General features: G+C 36.3%; 1 protein-coding gene across 3 annotated transcripts in view; it reads left to right on the top strand.

Moving 5' to 3' along the window:
* The window catches only part of LOC6044397 (phosphatidylinositol 3-kinase regulatory subunit alpha), a 62,747-nt gene extending 48,811 nt beyond the window's left edge, over positions 1-13,936 (top strand). For all 3 annotated transcript variants that reach the window (XM_038258579.1, XM_038258581.1, XM_038258580.1), the window contains 5 exons: positions 4,125-4,234; positions 4,303-4,437; positions 4,504-5,236; positions 5,309-5,516; positions 12,025-13,936. In XM_038258579.1, the coding sequence (XP_038114507.1) occupies positions 4,125-4,234; positions 4,303-4,437; positions 4,504-5,236; positions 5,309-5,516; positions 12,025-13,606 (2,768 nt within the window). In that variant the 3' untranslated portion in view covers positions 13,607-13,936. The remainder of the gene's footprint in view (positions 1-4,124; positions 4,235-4,302; positions 4,438-4,503; positions 5,237-5,308; positions 5,517-12,024) is intronic.
* Positions 13,937-18,277: the final 4,341 nt, after the last annotated feature.

Raw genomic sequence — 18,277 nt, 5'->3', positions numbered from 1 at the left:
ATAGGCAATCATCTATTCAAATTTGATTACAATGGGGTCGCAGAACTCGAATTTGATGTTTAAAATAAGAAAAAAAAACGTATTTTTTCTTGAATCGATTATCCGAAGTGCCATTCAAAACATCGGATAATCGAGTCTGGACTGTATCAAAATATGAAACTGTTGTGAAATTTTCTGTACTTAACTCTAAAAATGTTTTAAAATTTTCAGGTCAAGCCTGACACTTGAAAATGTTGAAAATAAATGTTTATAGCCTTAGTTAGACTTGATTGAAATTTTTTTGAAAATATTTTTAAGGAAAAGCAAAAAAAAATCATTTATTTTCATTTATTGACATTGAAAATCGAACCAATAGTTGTAATTTTTAAGATATTATCAGAAATCAGAAAAACTAGGTTGAGAGCCAGTTGTCCGATAAACAAAGTCTAAAAAGGAAAATTGCAGGAAATTTCCTCAGCTCTTTGATTTATTTTTTGCAGGGTTGCTTTCGTTCAAAAAATATGTTCAGTCATATTTGATTGAAAATTTGATTTAGCATCTTAAAAATAATTAATCATAAATTTTGTATGACTGTATTGTCGATTTTATGCTAAAATCGTATTTTTTCCAAAATTATTATTAAGATATCAAATTTGGGAATTCAACTTTTAGTAATAAAAAGTGAACTATCAAAAATCGGCATTTTTTCCGTGTACTCATTTTTTCTGGACAGACCTGTATTGAAGACTTCGAATCGATCAACAAATTCCTTTTCTTGGTACAGATTTTAAAATATACACATACCCATTTTGTATGACCAGCCCGCAAAATTTGTATAGAGACTTGTATGGAAAAACAATTTCAAAAAAGAAAAAAAAAGACGCAAAATGTTAACATATAAAAATTCAAATTCTATCACATTTTGTAAAGTCCGTCAAAGAAGATATGTTACAGACAGAACCGGAATGACGTAGGACTACGTACAGTTTTAATGGGTGGACATTAAGGTGTAATAATTGTATTGAAAATAGAAAAATTGGTCAAATTTGAGAAGCACAGCAATTTTTAATACCTTTTATGATCCTAAACAATTCTCCAATGTTTTCAATAATGGGAATGGAAAAATTAATTATTTTAGAGTATTTTTTTTCGGCCATCCGATTTTTTTAATGTATGTCCAAAGAAGCAATTTTGTATCATCAGATTGCTTATATATTTTTCCATACAAAAATGGTATGCAACTAAAAACTTAACTAAAAAAATATATTTTTTAAGATTTTTTAAAATCTATTTAGTGTTTTGGACATAGTTGTAGGTACAGTAGTTGTTCGGTAACTGGGCATTGTTTATCTTGGCTGGTTTTTAACTGGGTGCTCGATAACTCGAGGGGTTTATGGATGCAAAAATCATGTTCAGAACATAAATAAAAACTTTTTTCAAACTTTTATGTAATTTCAAGTCACAATTAAAGAATTATGAAAAGTTATCATTGTGAATAAATTTTAGTAACTTTTATTTTTCTGTTTCATCAAGAAAATATTATGCATCGGTAGTCCCCTCGTTAATTTTTGTTAACGAACAGCATCCGGTGACTGGGCTACGTTCTCAGCCCAGTTACCGAACAAGTACTGTATGTGGATGAGGATTTCACAAAAAAAATTACACACGGATTTTTTTTCTGTTTTAAATAAACATGGAATAAAAACACTATTTTAATGTGACATAAAATACCATCTTTTCCGAAAATTCCGGAAAGGGCAACACACATTTTGGCAAGGTTTTACTGTTAAACAAAAAAGAATAGTTTCCAAAAAAAGATAAAAAATGGTCAAGCATGTTTTATGCTTCAGTTTTTCATGTAAAATTAAATTTGCAATCAAAATCTACTTAACTGAAATTTTGATAAAGTTAAAGCCATTGTTTGGAAAAGTTGCAGTTTTTGAATTAAAAAAATGTTTTTAAATAAAAAAATATTTTTTCCATTTTTGAAATATTTTCGAAATGCTGAGAAAATTCTTGATACGGCCTATGGTTGCTCGTTGATCACCGATTTTTTGGGAACTAACTAACTGAATTTTCACTGCTAAAACATTTTTTCAAAAAAAAAAAAACCTGAACATGGCTGCAACTTAAAAACCTTAACCTTACCAAAATTTTACTCAATGCTTTTTGAAATTTGAGTTCACATTTAAAAAAATATGTCAACAAACTTTTTTAACCCTTTTTTTATTTTTCTGAAAAATGACAAAACTGTTTCAAAAAAAAGTTACTTAAGGGTGCACAGCAACCAAAAAAGTTGTTGTCTTCTTATTCCAAAATTGTCAAACTTACGGACCCAATCCTGCACAAGTTCGATTGTAAAAAAGTCAAATTTTGTTGTAAGCTATTTTGTAAGCAGTACTTTGGGGGATGAATAAAAAAATATATCGATAGTGTCCGTAGTTTTGAAGATACTAAAATGTCTGTAACAAAAGCTGTGCAAAAGCTCTGGTTGATGTGCACCGTTTATCAATGATTTTTAACTTTTTCTCGAGTTTTCTGAAAAGATGGCGTTTTATGTTGGACAAAAAAAAAATGAAATAACAAGCCATAGCCACGTGTTCTGTTGTTTTGAAAATATATGATTTGATTTAAAAACCAAAAATTTTAGCGAAAAAAAACACTTTTTGCGATACTAAACACCAAAATTTGGGTACTAAAGCCCTATGTCAATTTTTATGTACAACGGTAAAAAACAGTAGGACCTTTTCTGTCAAGAAGGGCCGAGAAGTTAATTTTTAAAAATTGAATTGAAAATATATTTTAAATCCTTTGCGGTCCTTCAAAACGTCATTGTATACTCAGAAAAATAAGCTTTATCGTTGTGAACAATAACATCACAAATTTAAGCTTAATTTTAGGACCAAATTTTAAATTTTTGCCTTCTTTACTGAGGAAAGGCTATAAAAATACTCGGAAAATAAAGTTTTTAATTTAACCTCCTAGACCCACGTTCATTTAAACTTATCGAATCAGAATAAAATTCTGAACAAATATCTGTGCGCAGCTTGATATTGAAAATTGTACAGTTTCATTAAGTCGTTTAAAAAAAAAAAAAGTTAAAATAAAAAGGTTATATAACCGACTACAAAAAATGTGATTTTCAACATAACCTCAAATGGCCGGATCTGATCGCCACGAAAAGCCTTGTAGAGGGATGCCATTTTCTTCAAAGGCGGTGTCTGTATGTTATATACAAAAAGTCTGTAGGTAGTTAGATTTTTTTATTCATAACTTATTTTTAATGGGACCTCACTTTAGGGCCATCCATAAACCATGTGGACAATTTAAGGAGTGTGGTGGGAGGGGAGAGTGGAGGTGAGCGGGGGTGGGGGGTGTTCTAATTACTCTATAAATGTGATGAAGGCACCTTCCCCCTAAAGGTGGATTAAATAACTTTTTTTTAAATCAACCCAAACATGCTAAAATTGATTCTAAACACGATGCATTTTAAATTAACTTCAGCTGATTGCACTTAAATCTTCATTAAAGTTTTCAAGTTTTTGAAAAAAAAAAAAATGTTTTGCCCCCTTCTTTTTCGGGCCCAATTTGTCGGTGTAGTCCGCATCCTTACCTTAAACTTTACCAAAGACCCTTCAAAAGATACAGATTTTTGGATTGTCAAGTACCATTTTTGTATGGACAGCTTGTACATAAAACACGTGGCTTCAAAATATTAAATTTGGCGTGACGGCTTTACCTTAAATTTCATAGTTTCATAGTTTTCAAAAACAAACTTCGAGGCCCCCAAATATTTTTTTTCGAATTCTAAAAATGTCAAAAAAGTCGAGTTTTAAAAATGTTCAGTAAACGGATGAACAATTTTCGAAAATATTAAATTCTTGCCTAATAGTCAAATGTTGTGGTTGATTTTTGGGATTACAAAAAGATTGGTTGTTATTTGATGGTTTAAATTATGTCACAGAAAAAGACCACATTTTTTTTGATAAATTTTCCATAGTTGTGAAATTACACACCATTGCTTATCTAATCCAATTGCATCACTATTCAAACGCGTTTATTCTGGTTCTTATTACACACGCGAATCCAAATTGCTAACAGATTTGTCACACTCATTTTCATTTTCCTCTTCTCGCCCTCCCCAGAATGCTGGTCCTGTTTCCACATCAAGTGCTTACCGCTAGCCATTCATGATATGTGCCAAAGAAATCCCGAAGTTTACCCGAAGATGCCGAACACCTATAGCTCCGACAAGGTTTGTACTTTCCGCAGGAACTAACGCATCTTTAATCCACCCCTAATTCGCTGTTTTCTAACTCACAGTCAATTACCGAATGGACGTCCGCCAACGTGCTCGAGTGGATGGCTGCTAACAATCTGTACACCTACGCTGACGTGTTTAAAGCGAAAGATATCAAAGGCTGTGATTTATCGAACCTGGATCGTGATAAACTGGGAGTGAGTGCTTTGAAGAGTTCTGACTGTGACTTTGTACTAATTTGAACATCTTATTCCGCCTTCCAGCAAATGGGTATCAAAAATGAATTCCACCAGCAGACCATCCTGGCGTCCATCAAGGATCTGCTGACGAGCGCGGAGAAGCCAATCCAGAGTGGCGTGACGGTGCGGACAACGAGCGGCGGGGTCGTGTTCGGCATGACCGGGCTAGACGAAGCCGGAGATGTGGCCAACGCGGCGGACAAGCACTCGCAGCACGACCTCGTGGACCACTCGTTCTCGAAGCTGGTCAAATGTGATAAGTGTCAGCAGTACCTGCGGGGGCTGATTCATCAGGGACTGCTCTGTAAGCAGTGTAATCTCATCGTCCACCGGCAGTGCTCGGCCACGGGCGGACTCAAACCGTGCGGACCGACGCTCATGGCGTCTTCGACCACGACGACGACGGCGACCAACTCAACGACCAACCGCATCCAGCAGGTCTTCGGGCTGGGGCTGTGCCAGCAGTTCAACGCGGCCGAACTGCCCGCGCCCCAGATCGTCATCATCCTGTGCAACGAGCTCGAGCAGAAGGCCATGTGCGACATGAACCTAGATCTGTACAAACTGTACCGGACGACGCCGCCCAACTACGACGAGGTCAACAAGCTGCGCGACTCGCTCAACGAGAACCTCATCAACACCGATCTGTCCGCGTTCTCGCCCGAGTGCGTGGCCACCGTGCTGAAAAAGTTCCTGCGCGAGCTGCCCGACCCGATCATTCCGGTCATGTTCTACGACAAGTTTGTCGAAACGTCCAGTAAGACTCCAAAACTCCCCGTCTCCAAAAACCAAAATTAATCCCATTTTTCCCCACCCTCGACTTCAACAGAGATCGCGAGCGACGCGGAAGCGGTGAAGCAGCTGCGGGCGTACATCCACGATCTGCCCATCTACCACAACATGACGCTCAAGTACATCATGATCCACCTGATACGAATCTGTCGAATGCAGTACCAGCGGGGGTTGAAGGCGCAGCCCACGATACTGATACAAGTTTGGTGCCATATCCTGATGCGGCCGCCGTGGGAGAAGATTGTGTAAGTAGCCCTTCAAGTTTTCTTTTTTTAAATGTATAACCTTTAAATGAACGTTAAAGTCCTGATGAGTCAACATAAGTTGGTTGATGGAAATACTTGCGTTTTCCATGACAAAAAAAAAATGCTTTGAAAAGTGAAGTTTCTAAGACGAAAAATGTAATTTCGGATCATACGGAATGTGAAGATTTCATTAAGTTTACTGAAAAGTGTTGTTGTTGTTAATTTTATTATATTTTTTTACTTTGGCTATGCTGCCGTTCTACGCATAATTGTCCCATGTTCAAAAAAGTGCAACTGAGAAAAACGCGATTGAAATTTTTCGACCGATTTCTGTGTTTCTACGCATAATTGTCCCGTGGGTGCCTATTCGCCCTATGTGTCCCTAATCGCCCCAGTTAGCAGTTTATCACCCTTATTTGTGATCCTCTTGCTATACAACAGGTAAACAAGGCATAATGCTTAGTAAAACTAATGATTCCGTGTAAGAAAATACTTGGTGGGACAATTATGCGTAGAAGTTCAACGATGGGACAAACAGACTTGGTGTTGTTTTTGATGAGTTTCCGAACAGAGTACCAGATTTTATGTGTTTTTCTAAAAGTACACATCAGACTAAACTTAAAAATGGCATAAAGTCAAAATCGTCAAAAACTGACATGGGACAATTATGCGTAGAACGGCAGTATGGGTCCTTAAAAATTGGAAAATATGTTATTAACCTAAAAATGGTTCCCATACTTGCTCAGGATTATGCAACATAGAAGGTATTGCTTTGATTCAAAGCAGACAAATACTCTGTCAACTCACAGTGGTCTCAAAAATCAAACCATCCACATTAACGACCCCCGGGTCTTTTGTGGTCTCTATTGCAAGTTTCTGCTCGAACCTAGGAGTCCGAAGGCTTGAATGGGGAGGGCACCCAAACCTCTTTCTACTCCAAGGAACCTTCCACCCCAGTGTTTGAACTGACGACCTTTGGATTGCGAGTCCAACCGCCGCCAGCGATTCCACCGGAGTAGGCTTGGTTTGGTGTGTTGTTTGTACTTATGGCATGGAGACAACTCCTACACCTGGAATGACTTAACGGCCTAACAACCAAGGCCGGGACCGACATTTTACTTCCTCATCCGATGGAAGGTTGCAACAGATGGGAACACAGTGGTCTAGAATATGTTTGACATTTATCAATAGCATCCCGGCTATTCCCGGATCTTAATTCCCGATATTTTCTCAAAACAAGCAATTTCCGATTCCCGGGATTTTTTTTGTCTATTTTGTCCCGGGAATTTCCGAAATTATAAAAAAAATGAGCAAATTTTGGTATTAAAATTCAGATTTGGTTGAGGAACAGTTGAATACTAAGTAATCGATAAGATTTTATAGCATTTAAATTTATATTCGGCTTATATATCAGCATAAATTTGGCTTATTAGAGAATTTTATTTTTTTAATTATTTTTAAAAGACTTGGTATTATATTTACGTATATTTATGATTTTTAACCTAAAAAAAATAATCAAAAAAGCAAATCAGAACAAAAGTCACGAACTAGGACAGCTGTTTTGACAAATGTTTTGTTTGTTTTTTTTTATTATTAATTTCGGTGAAAACAGGAACAGAACAAAACAACACCGACTTATAAATGTATTGTTCATAAATTTGCTGTACCTATTCAGACTGTAGTCCCGATTTTCCCCAGTTCACACTTGACCAATTCTCTACGAAATCGGCCTTTTTTCTTCAATTTTAATTTTTGTATTTTTTAATCCGACTGAAACTTTTTTGGTGCCTTCGGTATGCTCAAAGAAGCCATTTTGCATCATTAGTTTGTCCATATAATTTTCCATACAAATTTTGCAGCTGTCCATACAAAAATGATGTATGAAAATTCAAAAATCTGTATCTTTTGAAGGATTTTTTGATCGATTTAGTGTCTTCGGCAAAGTTGTAGGTATGAATATGGACTACACTGGAAAAAAATGTTACACGTTTAAAAAAAAATTGTGATTTTTTATTTAACTTTTTGTCACTAAAACTTGATTTGCAAAAAACACTATTTTTTTCTTCATTTTTTGATTGTTTTAGAGGACATCAAATGCCAACTTTTCAGAAATTTCCAGGTTGTGCAAAAAATCTTTGACCGAGTTATGATATTTTTAATCAATACTGATTTTTTCAAAAAATCGAAATATTAGTCGCAAAAATTTTTCAACTTCATTTTTCGATGTAAAATCAAATTTGCAATCAAAAAGTACTTTAGTGAAATTTTGATAAAGTGCACCGTTTTCAAGTTATAGCCTTTTTAGGTGACTTTTTTGAAAATAGTCGCAGTTTTTCATTTTTTTTTTAAATTACTGCACATGTTTGCCTACTTCAGAAAAAAATATTTTTGAAAAGCTGAGAAAATTCTCTATATTTTGCATTTTTGAATTTTGTTGATACGACCCTTAGTTGCTGAGATATTGCCATGCAAAGGTTTAAAAACAGGAAAATTGATGTTTTCTAAGTCCCATCCAAACAACCCACCATTTTCCAATGTCGATATCTCAGCAACTTATGGTCCGATTTTCAATGTTAAAATATGAAACATTTGTGAAATTTTCCGATCTTTTCGAAAACAATATTTTCAAAATTTTCAAATCAAGATTAACATTTCAAAAAGGCAAAACATTCAATATTACGCCCTTTTTAAAAGTTAGTCTGGGCAAAAAAATTTAAATATTTTTTTCGAAATATATATATAATATAAATACATACATTAACATTGTGAATCGGACCATTAGTTGCTGAGATATCGACATTAGAAAATGGTGGGTTGTTTGGATGAGACTTAGAAAACAGCAATTTTCCTGTTTTTTTTAACCTTTGCATAGCAATATCTCAGCAACTTAGGGTCGTATCAACAAAGTTCAAAAAAGTTAAATATAGAGAGTTTTCTCAGCTTTTCAAAAATATTTTTTTCAAAAGTGGCCAAACATTTGCAGTAATTTAAAAAATGAAAAACTGCGACTATTTTCAAAAAAGTTACCTAAAAAAGGCTATAACATGAAAACGGTGCACTTTAACAACATTTCACTAAAGTACTTTTTGATTGCAAATTTAATTTTACATCGAAAAATGAGGTTGAACAATTATTGCGACCAATATTTCGATTTTTTTGCACAACCTGTAAATTTCGGAAAAGTTGGCATTTGATGTCTCATGATGTCTCATATCAAAAATTGAAAAAAATTAAAAATAGTGTTTCTTGCAAATCAAGTTTTAGTGACAAAAACTTAAATAAAAAATCATCAAAAAAATTTTTACCGTGTATAATTTTTTTCAGTGTAGTCCATATCCATACCTACAACTTTGCCGAATACACTAAATTGATCAAAAATTCATTTTTTTTTTTTTTTTTTTTTTTTTTGGGAGGGTGATCCAGCCGCACATCGTTGATGTCGAAACCTCTAAACTGGGCCCTCGTCCTGTCACGTCCGTCAGTAGTCTTGTCGTACATTACAACTAGAATCAGATCTGCCAATGAATTAGTACACTTCGACCAAATAAACACTGACGCTGTATGGATCTGACTCTAGAATAAATGCACAGTTGTGTGTTATTCATAAGTCCAAAATGTTCAATTATTCATATAAGTCCAAATATTCATTTGCGGATAACTACCTAACTTGAATTGAATACAAGATTTAAAGCAACCTATCTGAAAGCTACTCTTATCTCAAATCCCCGACATTTTAATTATTAACAAAAAAAAAACGTTTCTGGCTTCTTTTTAAAAAAAAAAAAAAACAAAAAAAAAATAACAGTTGATATTTTACAAGTCGTGAATTGAAAAAGAGACGACCATTTGTTCGTCAGAATTCCAGTAGATCCTCGATTCGCAACAATGGTCGATACAATCATAATCCGACAACCGTTAGTTCAACAGATCAACGAATTTAGTCCGATATCATTTCACTATTGATTGATCGAGACTCTATGGAAATTTTGACAAATCAGAATGGTTTTTATGCTACTTGAATGAAAATCACCGATTCTGATAGAATCACTAAATTCACTGTTACTAATTTTGTCCCTAAATAACTAAAGGCAAAGTATAAAAAGTTGATATTTATAGTTAAAATCCTAAATTCTACAAACACTATTTTTTTAAACCCGCATCCTAACCTGACACCCACATTAAGATAGGGAAAAATCACATATGTAGCGGTTCATTGTACAAATGTGATATTTCCACTATCAGAGAACCTCCTTGTCTCGATGACAGCTTACCGGCCATCGATTAAGCCCTGAGACACGCCAAAGTGGGTTCTCGCAGCATGAAGTGGTGTCCATGTGTAAAAATGGAAGCTTCAGCAATATACTGAACACTTCGATTTTAATTCCACATCGAATCAAATCATACTCTTTGCCAAACAAGCATCAAACCTATGACACTCATTATGACAAAGCCCAGGGAAATTGATCAAAAAATTCATTCAAAAGATACAGATTTTTGAATTATCATGCATCATTTTTGTTTGGACAGCAGCCGAATTTGTATGGAAATTTATATGAACAAACTTATAATGCAAAATGGCTTTTTTGGGCATACCGAAGGCACCAAAAAAGTTTCAGTCGGATTAAAAATTACAAAAAAAATCGAATGACCGAAATTTTAGAGAACTGCTCAAAGATAAGTTGTAAAATATGTTTAATATAAAAAAATAAATTCTAAACTCACAAAAAAAAATCATTGGCTGTTATCATTTTATTTAATTTTTCGTTTGTTTTTTTTTTTTCATAGACAGTTTCGAAGAATTTTTTAAAGCTTTTTTCAGTTTGGTCATTTAAAAAAAATAAAAGTAAAAAAATGTTTCAAAACTTTCACGGGATTAAAAAAAAATCCCGTCTCCCGGGAAATTCAAAACCCGGAAAAAATAGATGCCCTTATAGCATCAGAGCAAACCCTCAAAAACCAGTTTTTTGAACGTAGCAATTGAGGGTGATATTAAACACTCTTGAAACAAAAAAAAACCAAAAAAAAAATCTTTAGAAAAATAACAATGAATTCGGGAGAATAAGATGTATTTTTAAAACTCAGATATATCGAAAAAATGCAAGTCAATTTTATGTATTCGAAACCCAGACACTGAAAATATCTCAGAGATATTTTTTTTCAAACTAGAGAAAAGTTCATTTGAAAATGTCTTATTCTAAAAAGAAAAGTGAGCGTCAACACTCAAATGAAATTGGAGAATTTTGCCCGCTAATCTGAATCTACTATCAGAATTGAGTCAAAGTGTGAAAATATTGATTTATGATCATATTTGGAGTTTCTGTAGATGGAATTGCAGCATGTTGAAAATGCGTAACCGGAAGAGGTGTGAATGCCCGGCTCGAACACTTAAAGCGTGTTCTAGCGTGTCGCTCGCACTGACTCAGAGGAAGGGTGAGATGTAGGTGTACGGGCAGTGCATGTTCGTCGGGAACCTGGTGCATAAGATAGGTGAGGGCCCGTTCTTACACTGAAAATTGCAAATAGCTAATTTTGCACCTATCCATTTGTTTTTCAATTATTAGTTTTAATTTTTTTTTAATATTGACAATTTATTTTTCGTCAAAATGCTTTTTGAGGTACAGTACAACAGAATTTTACAAAAATTCTAATATTTTTCAACGAGCTCAAACATGTTGAATAATCAAAGTAGAAAAATGCGTTTCAAATAGTTTTAAGTTGATTAGACTGCTATCTCCATTGCAAAATTTAAATTTTCTGAAAAAAGTCTTATTTTTGCAACTTGTTGCATAAACTATTTAAATGTACTTTTATTATTTCATCAGACAGAAGAATTTCAGCAAAAAAAGTCGACGATAACTAAAGACTAAAAGCCTACTACCACCAACACCACCAGCTGCGCGTTTAGGAGTAAGCCAGTGACGCCAGGAGACTTCTTCTGGAAATGCTACATTTAGTTAGTTTAACCCTAAATTTTTGTTTCACATGACATGAACGGACAGTCTCAATAGTGCGGTAAAACAAAAAAAAAATAATGGTAAATAATAGAATTTGTGTCGGTAACGGGGCATGCTCGGCAGCCGAGAATAGGCTTTGGAAATATTTTTTTTAAATGCTTAAAAAAGTAATAGGAATCACTTTTGGTAAAAAGCAACATAATCAGAATTGTTCACAAAAAGTTGCTCAACTCGGTGATCTTTTTTGGTTTTAGCCAATTTCCAGGAAATCCCCGTGCTTGATATCATTCAGACAGCACCGCTTAGACTGATGGGAATGGGCATATTTGGGCTGACCTATCAAACATATAACTTTAAAAAATTACAAACATATGCAAGAAACCGGTAAAAACATAATTTTTGAACATGTTTTTTTTAAACTAAAATTTTAAAATCTCTCTCAGACTTTCCAAAAGTTAGCCTTAAATTGAACAACTGGAATTATTGAATTCCCCTTCTAGATTAATAAAAACCGTAACTAATAATTTTTTCCACCTCTCTCCCCACCCTTTCAGTCAAATCGTGTACAACACGGAGAACCACCTACGCATCATGGAGCTGCTGCTGTACAAGCTGGACTGGAAGGAGAAGCTGCCGGAGTTTCTGTCGACACCGGCCGTGCCCCCGCGCAAGACGTCGCGGAGTACCGGGGTCGGTTCGGCAAGCTCGTCGCTGTCCCTGTCATCGACGTCCTCTTCCTCAACCTCCACGACGGTGACCCAGCAGCCCCAACCGGGTGCCGCAGGAGGTAGCTTGAAGAAGCCGTCGGCGATACAATCGCCGGCCGGCCCTACTGCTGTGATACCGAGTCCCCTCGCGGATGGCGCCATGGGGACGTACAACAACACGAACGGCGTGGACGCGGTCCGGGGGATGCGGGGGACGATGGCGGTGGGTGACGCGGACACGCCGGCGGACCTGCGAGAGGCGGAGTGGTACTGGGGACGGATTTCGCGCGACGAAGCCAAGGAGAAGATGACGGACGTGCAGGACGGGTCGTTTTTGGTGCGGGACGCCACGAGCGGCGGCGGGGAGTACACGCTGACGCTGAAGAAGGACGGTACGGATCGGGTGATTAAGATTTATCACTGCAACGGGCGGTACGGGTTCACGAAGGAGTGTAATCACGCGAGCGTGGTGGAGCTGATTGCGTTTTACAAGCGGGAATCGCTCAAGGAGTACAACACGATCCTGGACATTAAGCTGATGTATCCGATTTCGCGGTTCGACGACGACAACTACTTGGGTGGAGTTGTGGGCGAGGAAGCCGGGGACGATAAGGAGCGGATGGCGCGGCTGTTTATCGACACGGCGAAGCAGCTGGCGGAGAAGCAGACGGAGCGGGAACGATTGCAGGAAAAGTACAACCAGGCGAAGGGGACGGTCGACTTGAAGAAGCAAGCCCAGGAGGCGTTCGCCGAGGCGGAAAAGTTGTTCCGGGAGCAGCTTACGATTCAGGCCCGCTTCGAGTTTGAGGCGCAACCGCACGAAAAGTCCGGCATCGGTGCCAACAACGTGCTGATTCGGGAACGGATGGAGGAGCTGGTGCTGTGCAGCCAGCAGCTGCAGCAAGCGATGGAAGAGGAAAAGGCCAACATTATGACCTTCGAGCGGGAGCTCAACTCGCTCAACCCGGAACTGATGACGCTGAGCAAAACCAAGGACCACTATCTGGAGCATCTGCACCGGCTCAAGTTCACCGACGGCGAAATCAAACAGATGCTCGCCGATGGCAACTGGTCGGCGGCGCCGAGTTCCAACCTTCCGCACGAGGACGAAACCACCTGGCTCAAGATCGCGTACAACCGGCAGCAGGCGGAGCAGGAACTCGCCGGTCGACCCACCGGCACCTTCCTCATCCGGGGTCGCGTCGGCGGTCAGTTTGCGCTGTCCATCACGTGCAACGAAACGGTCAACCACTGCATCATCCACCAGACGGAGCGGGGTTACGGGTTTGCCGAACCGTACAACATCTACGGTTCGCTCAAGCAACTCGTGCTGCACTACGCGAACAATTCGCTCGAGGAGCACAACGACACGCTGCAGACGACGCTCAAGTATCCGGCGCTGGCTCTGCCCAGAACGGCCTCCAACTAGGTTTTGATTTGATTTGATGTTCCCCCTCACACTCAACTCACCAGTTCCGCAGAAGTCGTCTCTCGTTTTGTTATTTTGTACAGCTTGGTTGATTTTTTGTAAGAAGAATCGTGGTAAAAAACGCATTTTAGAATGGGTAGCGCGCGCACGAGGCGGTTCGCAATTGGCTTCCCAATTACCTATTTCTTTCTTTTTTTTTTTCATTAGCTAGGAATATATATATGTATTTATATATACTAATTATGAAATACAAAATACAGCTGCGTCGCGCGTTGCGTTGAGAATGAATTTTTGCTCCTGGAGCGAATAGGAATAAAACAGCGAAAACAAGTTTTGGTTTCTTTCTTTTTTTCTGGGAAGATTACCGGGGCCAGTATGATGAAGGAGGAGGAGAAGGAAGGGGCGGTGAGCGGATCTTTATTGTTTGTTTATATTTTTTGTGACCAATCGACATTCGAACGAATGAGCGCAACTTAAGTTCACTCACACAATCTTTTTTTTTCTCGCCAGAAATACATTCGTACGGAGCTTCACGAACAACGAAGGGAGAAAGGTTGAGAGAGAGAGAAAAATAAAGAGAGAGCATGTGCCTTCGTATCGGGCGGCTGCCAGAGTGCCGAGCTCGGTTTTGTTTGTTTCAACTTTGTGTGCGTTCACTGACGAACGCTTTGTGTGAGCATTCAAATATCGTTGTCAACGATGAATGATGAAGATGACTGACAGCGCTTTCAAATGATCGCTCAAGAAGTCATTAGACTACGACAAACAAACTCGCAAACAAACAAACTTTTTGACAGTTTGGCAGTTTGCCTGCTTTGTTTGTATGTCTGCACACATTTGGCTTTGTTTGCGAGTTTGCCGCAAACAAGTTTACTAGTTTGGCAAACTGTCAACCACAAAGAAGTGCGAGTTTGTTTGTTTGTTTGCACTAGTCTAATAGCTCCTTCAGTTTCAGTCACTGATTGTTTCCGTTCAAGCACTGTCTGGACTTACTTTTTATTTACAAATATGGAAATTCAACAGCTGATATCAAAAATTCTGACGCGATTCCATTTCGACTTTCATTCAATTAAAAAAAGTGTTTCGATGGAAATGATTTAGATCAATGATGAATTTAATTCGATCAATTATGAATTCTGTAATTCTGTTTTTTTTTGTGAATTCTAACTAGAAAATGTTGACCATTTATGAATTTCGTTTTTCTTCACGATTTTGTTGATCAATATGGTCCTAAAGTGACGATAAAGCTTATTTTCTGAGTACAATGACCCTTTGAACGACCGCGACAGAAAGGTCCTACTTGACAGCTCGTTCCAATGAGACCATAGTTGATCCATCGAAAAATGTTGTCTTGTCATTTTTTGCACTAAAATGAAAAAAGTGATCATAAATGGTTTTAACCGTGTTTTTACCATTATACATAAAAATTGACATAGGGCTTTAGTACCCAATTGCAAAAATATAAATGTAAACTAAATCTGGCAACAAAAAAATTACAATTTTTCATTAATCATAAAAATTATGAGCAGCTTATAAATAAAAATTGAAGAAAGTATGTCTACCTTATTTTTAACTTCAAAAGTTAAAAATTAAACTAAAATTCCGTTCAGTAAGTCCCTTTACCCCCGACAATCAAATGAAAATGAAGCATTTTTGATGGAATTTTCTCTCCCTCCTTTATTTGCAAAAAAAAAACCCGCCCAAAAAGAAAGAAAGCAAATAATTGAACAAAACAAGAGCGATTTGTGGGCGGCGAGACCGAGAGAGCGTGAATTTACGGAGAAGAGAGGAGAACCGAAGACAAATAAAAGAGAGCGAGCGAGAGCGAAGAGAGAAACCGAATCAGAGGCGGTCCCAGTTCTTTGATTGATTAGAAATTTGTTGTTGATATATCCAAGGTCAGGTCCAATATTTGCAGGCCTTTCGGGAAGATTGACAGAGCAGAAAGCAGCACAGCAGCAGCGGCTAATTTAGAGATGCATATATCGATGTAAAACTGTAAAAATTATCTATTATCTGTTTTTATTTTTAAACTTTGTTTAAGAGAGAGAGAGGGAAGAGCAGAGAGTGTTCGTGATTCACACGAGCACGTGAGAATAAAAGAATGGGAACAGGCTCGTGCGATTCCTTTCTTGTGTAATTATTATTATTTTATAAGTTTAATGATTTTTGTGGCGGCACCATAGTTTGGTTTGCCTTGAACGCAGCGAAAAGGGCAACAACAAAAATCGAAGAAAATCGTGAGATGTGAAACATAAACAAAACAAGAAGAAAAAAACCTTAGGAGATATATATCAATTGATTTAATCATTTTAAACTGTGTTAATAATCGTAACGTTAGAATTCGAAAGTAAACTATAGGGAGGGTGAAGAAAATGCGAACTTACCGCGGAGAAGAAGAAAGGAGGCCTGTGAGAATGAAGCATCGGAAATCAAAAAAATACTGAACCCAATACTGCTACACAGTGGAGCAAAATAAACCATTATAAATAAAAACAAACAGAAAAAAAAACACGAGCGTTTAAAAAGGAAACAAACAAACAAATATATATATGTCTGGAAAGCCAATGTGAAACAAAGTAAATTAGTAATCAAAACAAAACAAAAGAACAGAGTTTTAATTTTAAAAGAAAGAAAACAAAACTTATTACAAAAAAAAAGAAAAGAAAAAAACACACACAAGCATAAGAAATATATAATAACAAAATCGTAGATGATGTGAAACTTAAACTACAAAGCGAGTAAAGCGAGAGAAACAATTGCAAATTTGTAACGTCTAAGTTTATTAGGAATGAAACAAATTGGACACACGAAAAAACACACAACACAGCAACTGACAAAAAAACAAACGGAACCATTTTTGTGTGTGCAAAACAAAGCAAAGCAAACAAACAAAACAAAACTCTAGGAAGAATAACAAATTTTTCGGCAGCAATTTGTGATCAGAGTCGTTCTCACCGCAGTTTGCGGCATAGCGGCGCGGCGCGTGAGCTTCAGAGGAAAGGAAGAAAACGAAAGAATCAGTAACTTTATAAACCAGTTGTGGGTGTGGTTTCGAAATTTCTTAAAATTAGCAAAAAAGATAGAAGAAATAGTGCACACAATTCTAAGTAAACAAACGACGAGCAGAATAATTAGTTGAGGTGAAATGAACCAGACATACAGACACACACACACTCACAATCAAACAATTTGTAGTGGCATTGAATTTAACAAACTTTTCGAACTCGTCAGATCAACCCACAAATACACACACAAATACAAGCAAACACGTACGCCAAAACAGATTTCGACGTTAGTTTTTGTTTCTGTTGAAAAAAAAAGTCAATTTTTGAAACAAATTCAGTACTAGTTCCAAACATTTCCGTTCTTGGAGTGAGGGCAGCACTTATTTTTTGTTTGATCAGTTTTCGTTTTCATTTTTTCATCTGTTAAGCAATATTGTTTTGTGTTTTTCTCCTTTTATACTTTTTTCATGCAATTTTTATGCTTTTATTTTATATTGCTATGAAAATTTTTATGCAATTTTTAAATCAGCCAAAAATGTTTGTTTAAACTTTGAAGGAGCACTTTGTTATAGATTTAACCAGGGATGGAATAATCGCAAAAAAATCATTTTCGTTTGCGAACTTTCTTCACCCGCGAAAGAGAGAGGAAGCAAATCACGCAAAAGAAAATCGCTCCCGAAATTCTCAAAAATCAATCTGCTGATGATTTTTTGTGAATTTCCTTGTCAGCACCCACTTAATAATATTTATTTCAATTTGTTTACACATATTGCCCATCTACAAAATGAGACAGGTAATTTTTGACGTTACACTTGCAAGTGTAGTAGTGAAAAAGATGTTTTGCCGAATAATCAAGATGATGATTTTTTCGATTCTTTTTACCGATCTTTCGTGCGCGAGAGGAGAGCCATGCTCTCTTCGAATTTTTCCTCTTGATGTACGTCCAGAGATTTTCTTTTGATGATCATTATGCCATCGCTGGATTTAACAATTTTGATTTTTTCAATATTTTTTTCTTATGATTTTATCTGATTTGAGTCTAGATAGCTCGTTTTGCGTTACTTTTTTGTTCCTATTGAAGTCATCAATTTAATTAAATTTTTAAAATATTTTGTAGTTTTCCTGTGACTTTGAACCTTTTCTGGTATTTTCATATTTTATCAATTTAAAAATAAATGTGTGTCGTTTATTACTTTAAATATGCTTTTTATTTAACTTGATTTATTTTTCCATTATTTAGAAAATTTTACACGAAATTTATTTTATCCTGTTTTGCCAGTCAAATTGAGCAAATTTTGATCACATTACTGATCGTCTTTTGTTTTTTGTGTTTTTCTTTTTGAATTCAATTATTTTGTTTAATTTTTAAGAGGCTTTTCTATCGTTTTCTGATTTTCCAACCACTTTTTTAATAGTTACATGTTATTTTCATTTCTTGATTTACTTCACTTTTTATTGAAAATTTTCAAACGATTTTCATGCAATTTTGAACACTTTTCAATTATTTCAAGCTCTGGGCTTTTTTATAAATTATATTATTTTTTTGTTTTCTATAAATTTTATATTTATGATTTACTTTTTCTTATTTTCTAAACTTCTATAATTTTTACACGTTGTTGTTTTTTTAATATTTTTTTTTCATATTATAAAATATTCCTACAAA

Source organism: Culex quinquefasciatus, chromosome 3 (assembly GCF_015732765.1).
Source record: "Culex quinquefasciatus strain JHB chromosome 3, VPISU_Cqui_1.0_pri_paternal, whole genome shotgun sequence".
NCBI classification, from domain to species: domain Eukaryota; kingdom Metazoa; phylum Arthropoda; class Insecta; order Diptera; family Culicidae; genus Culex; species Culex quinquefasciatus.
This window is presented reverse-complemented; position numbering and strand designations above follow the sequence as displayed.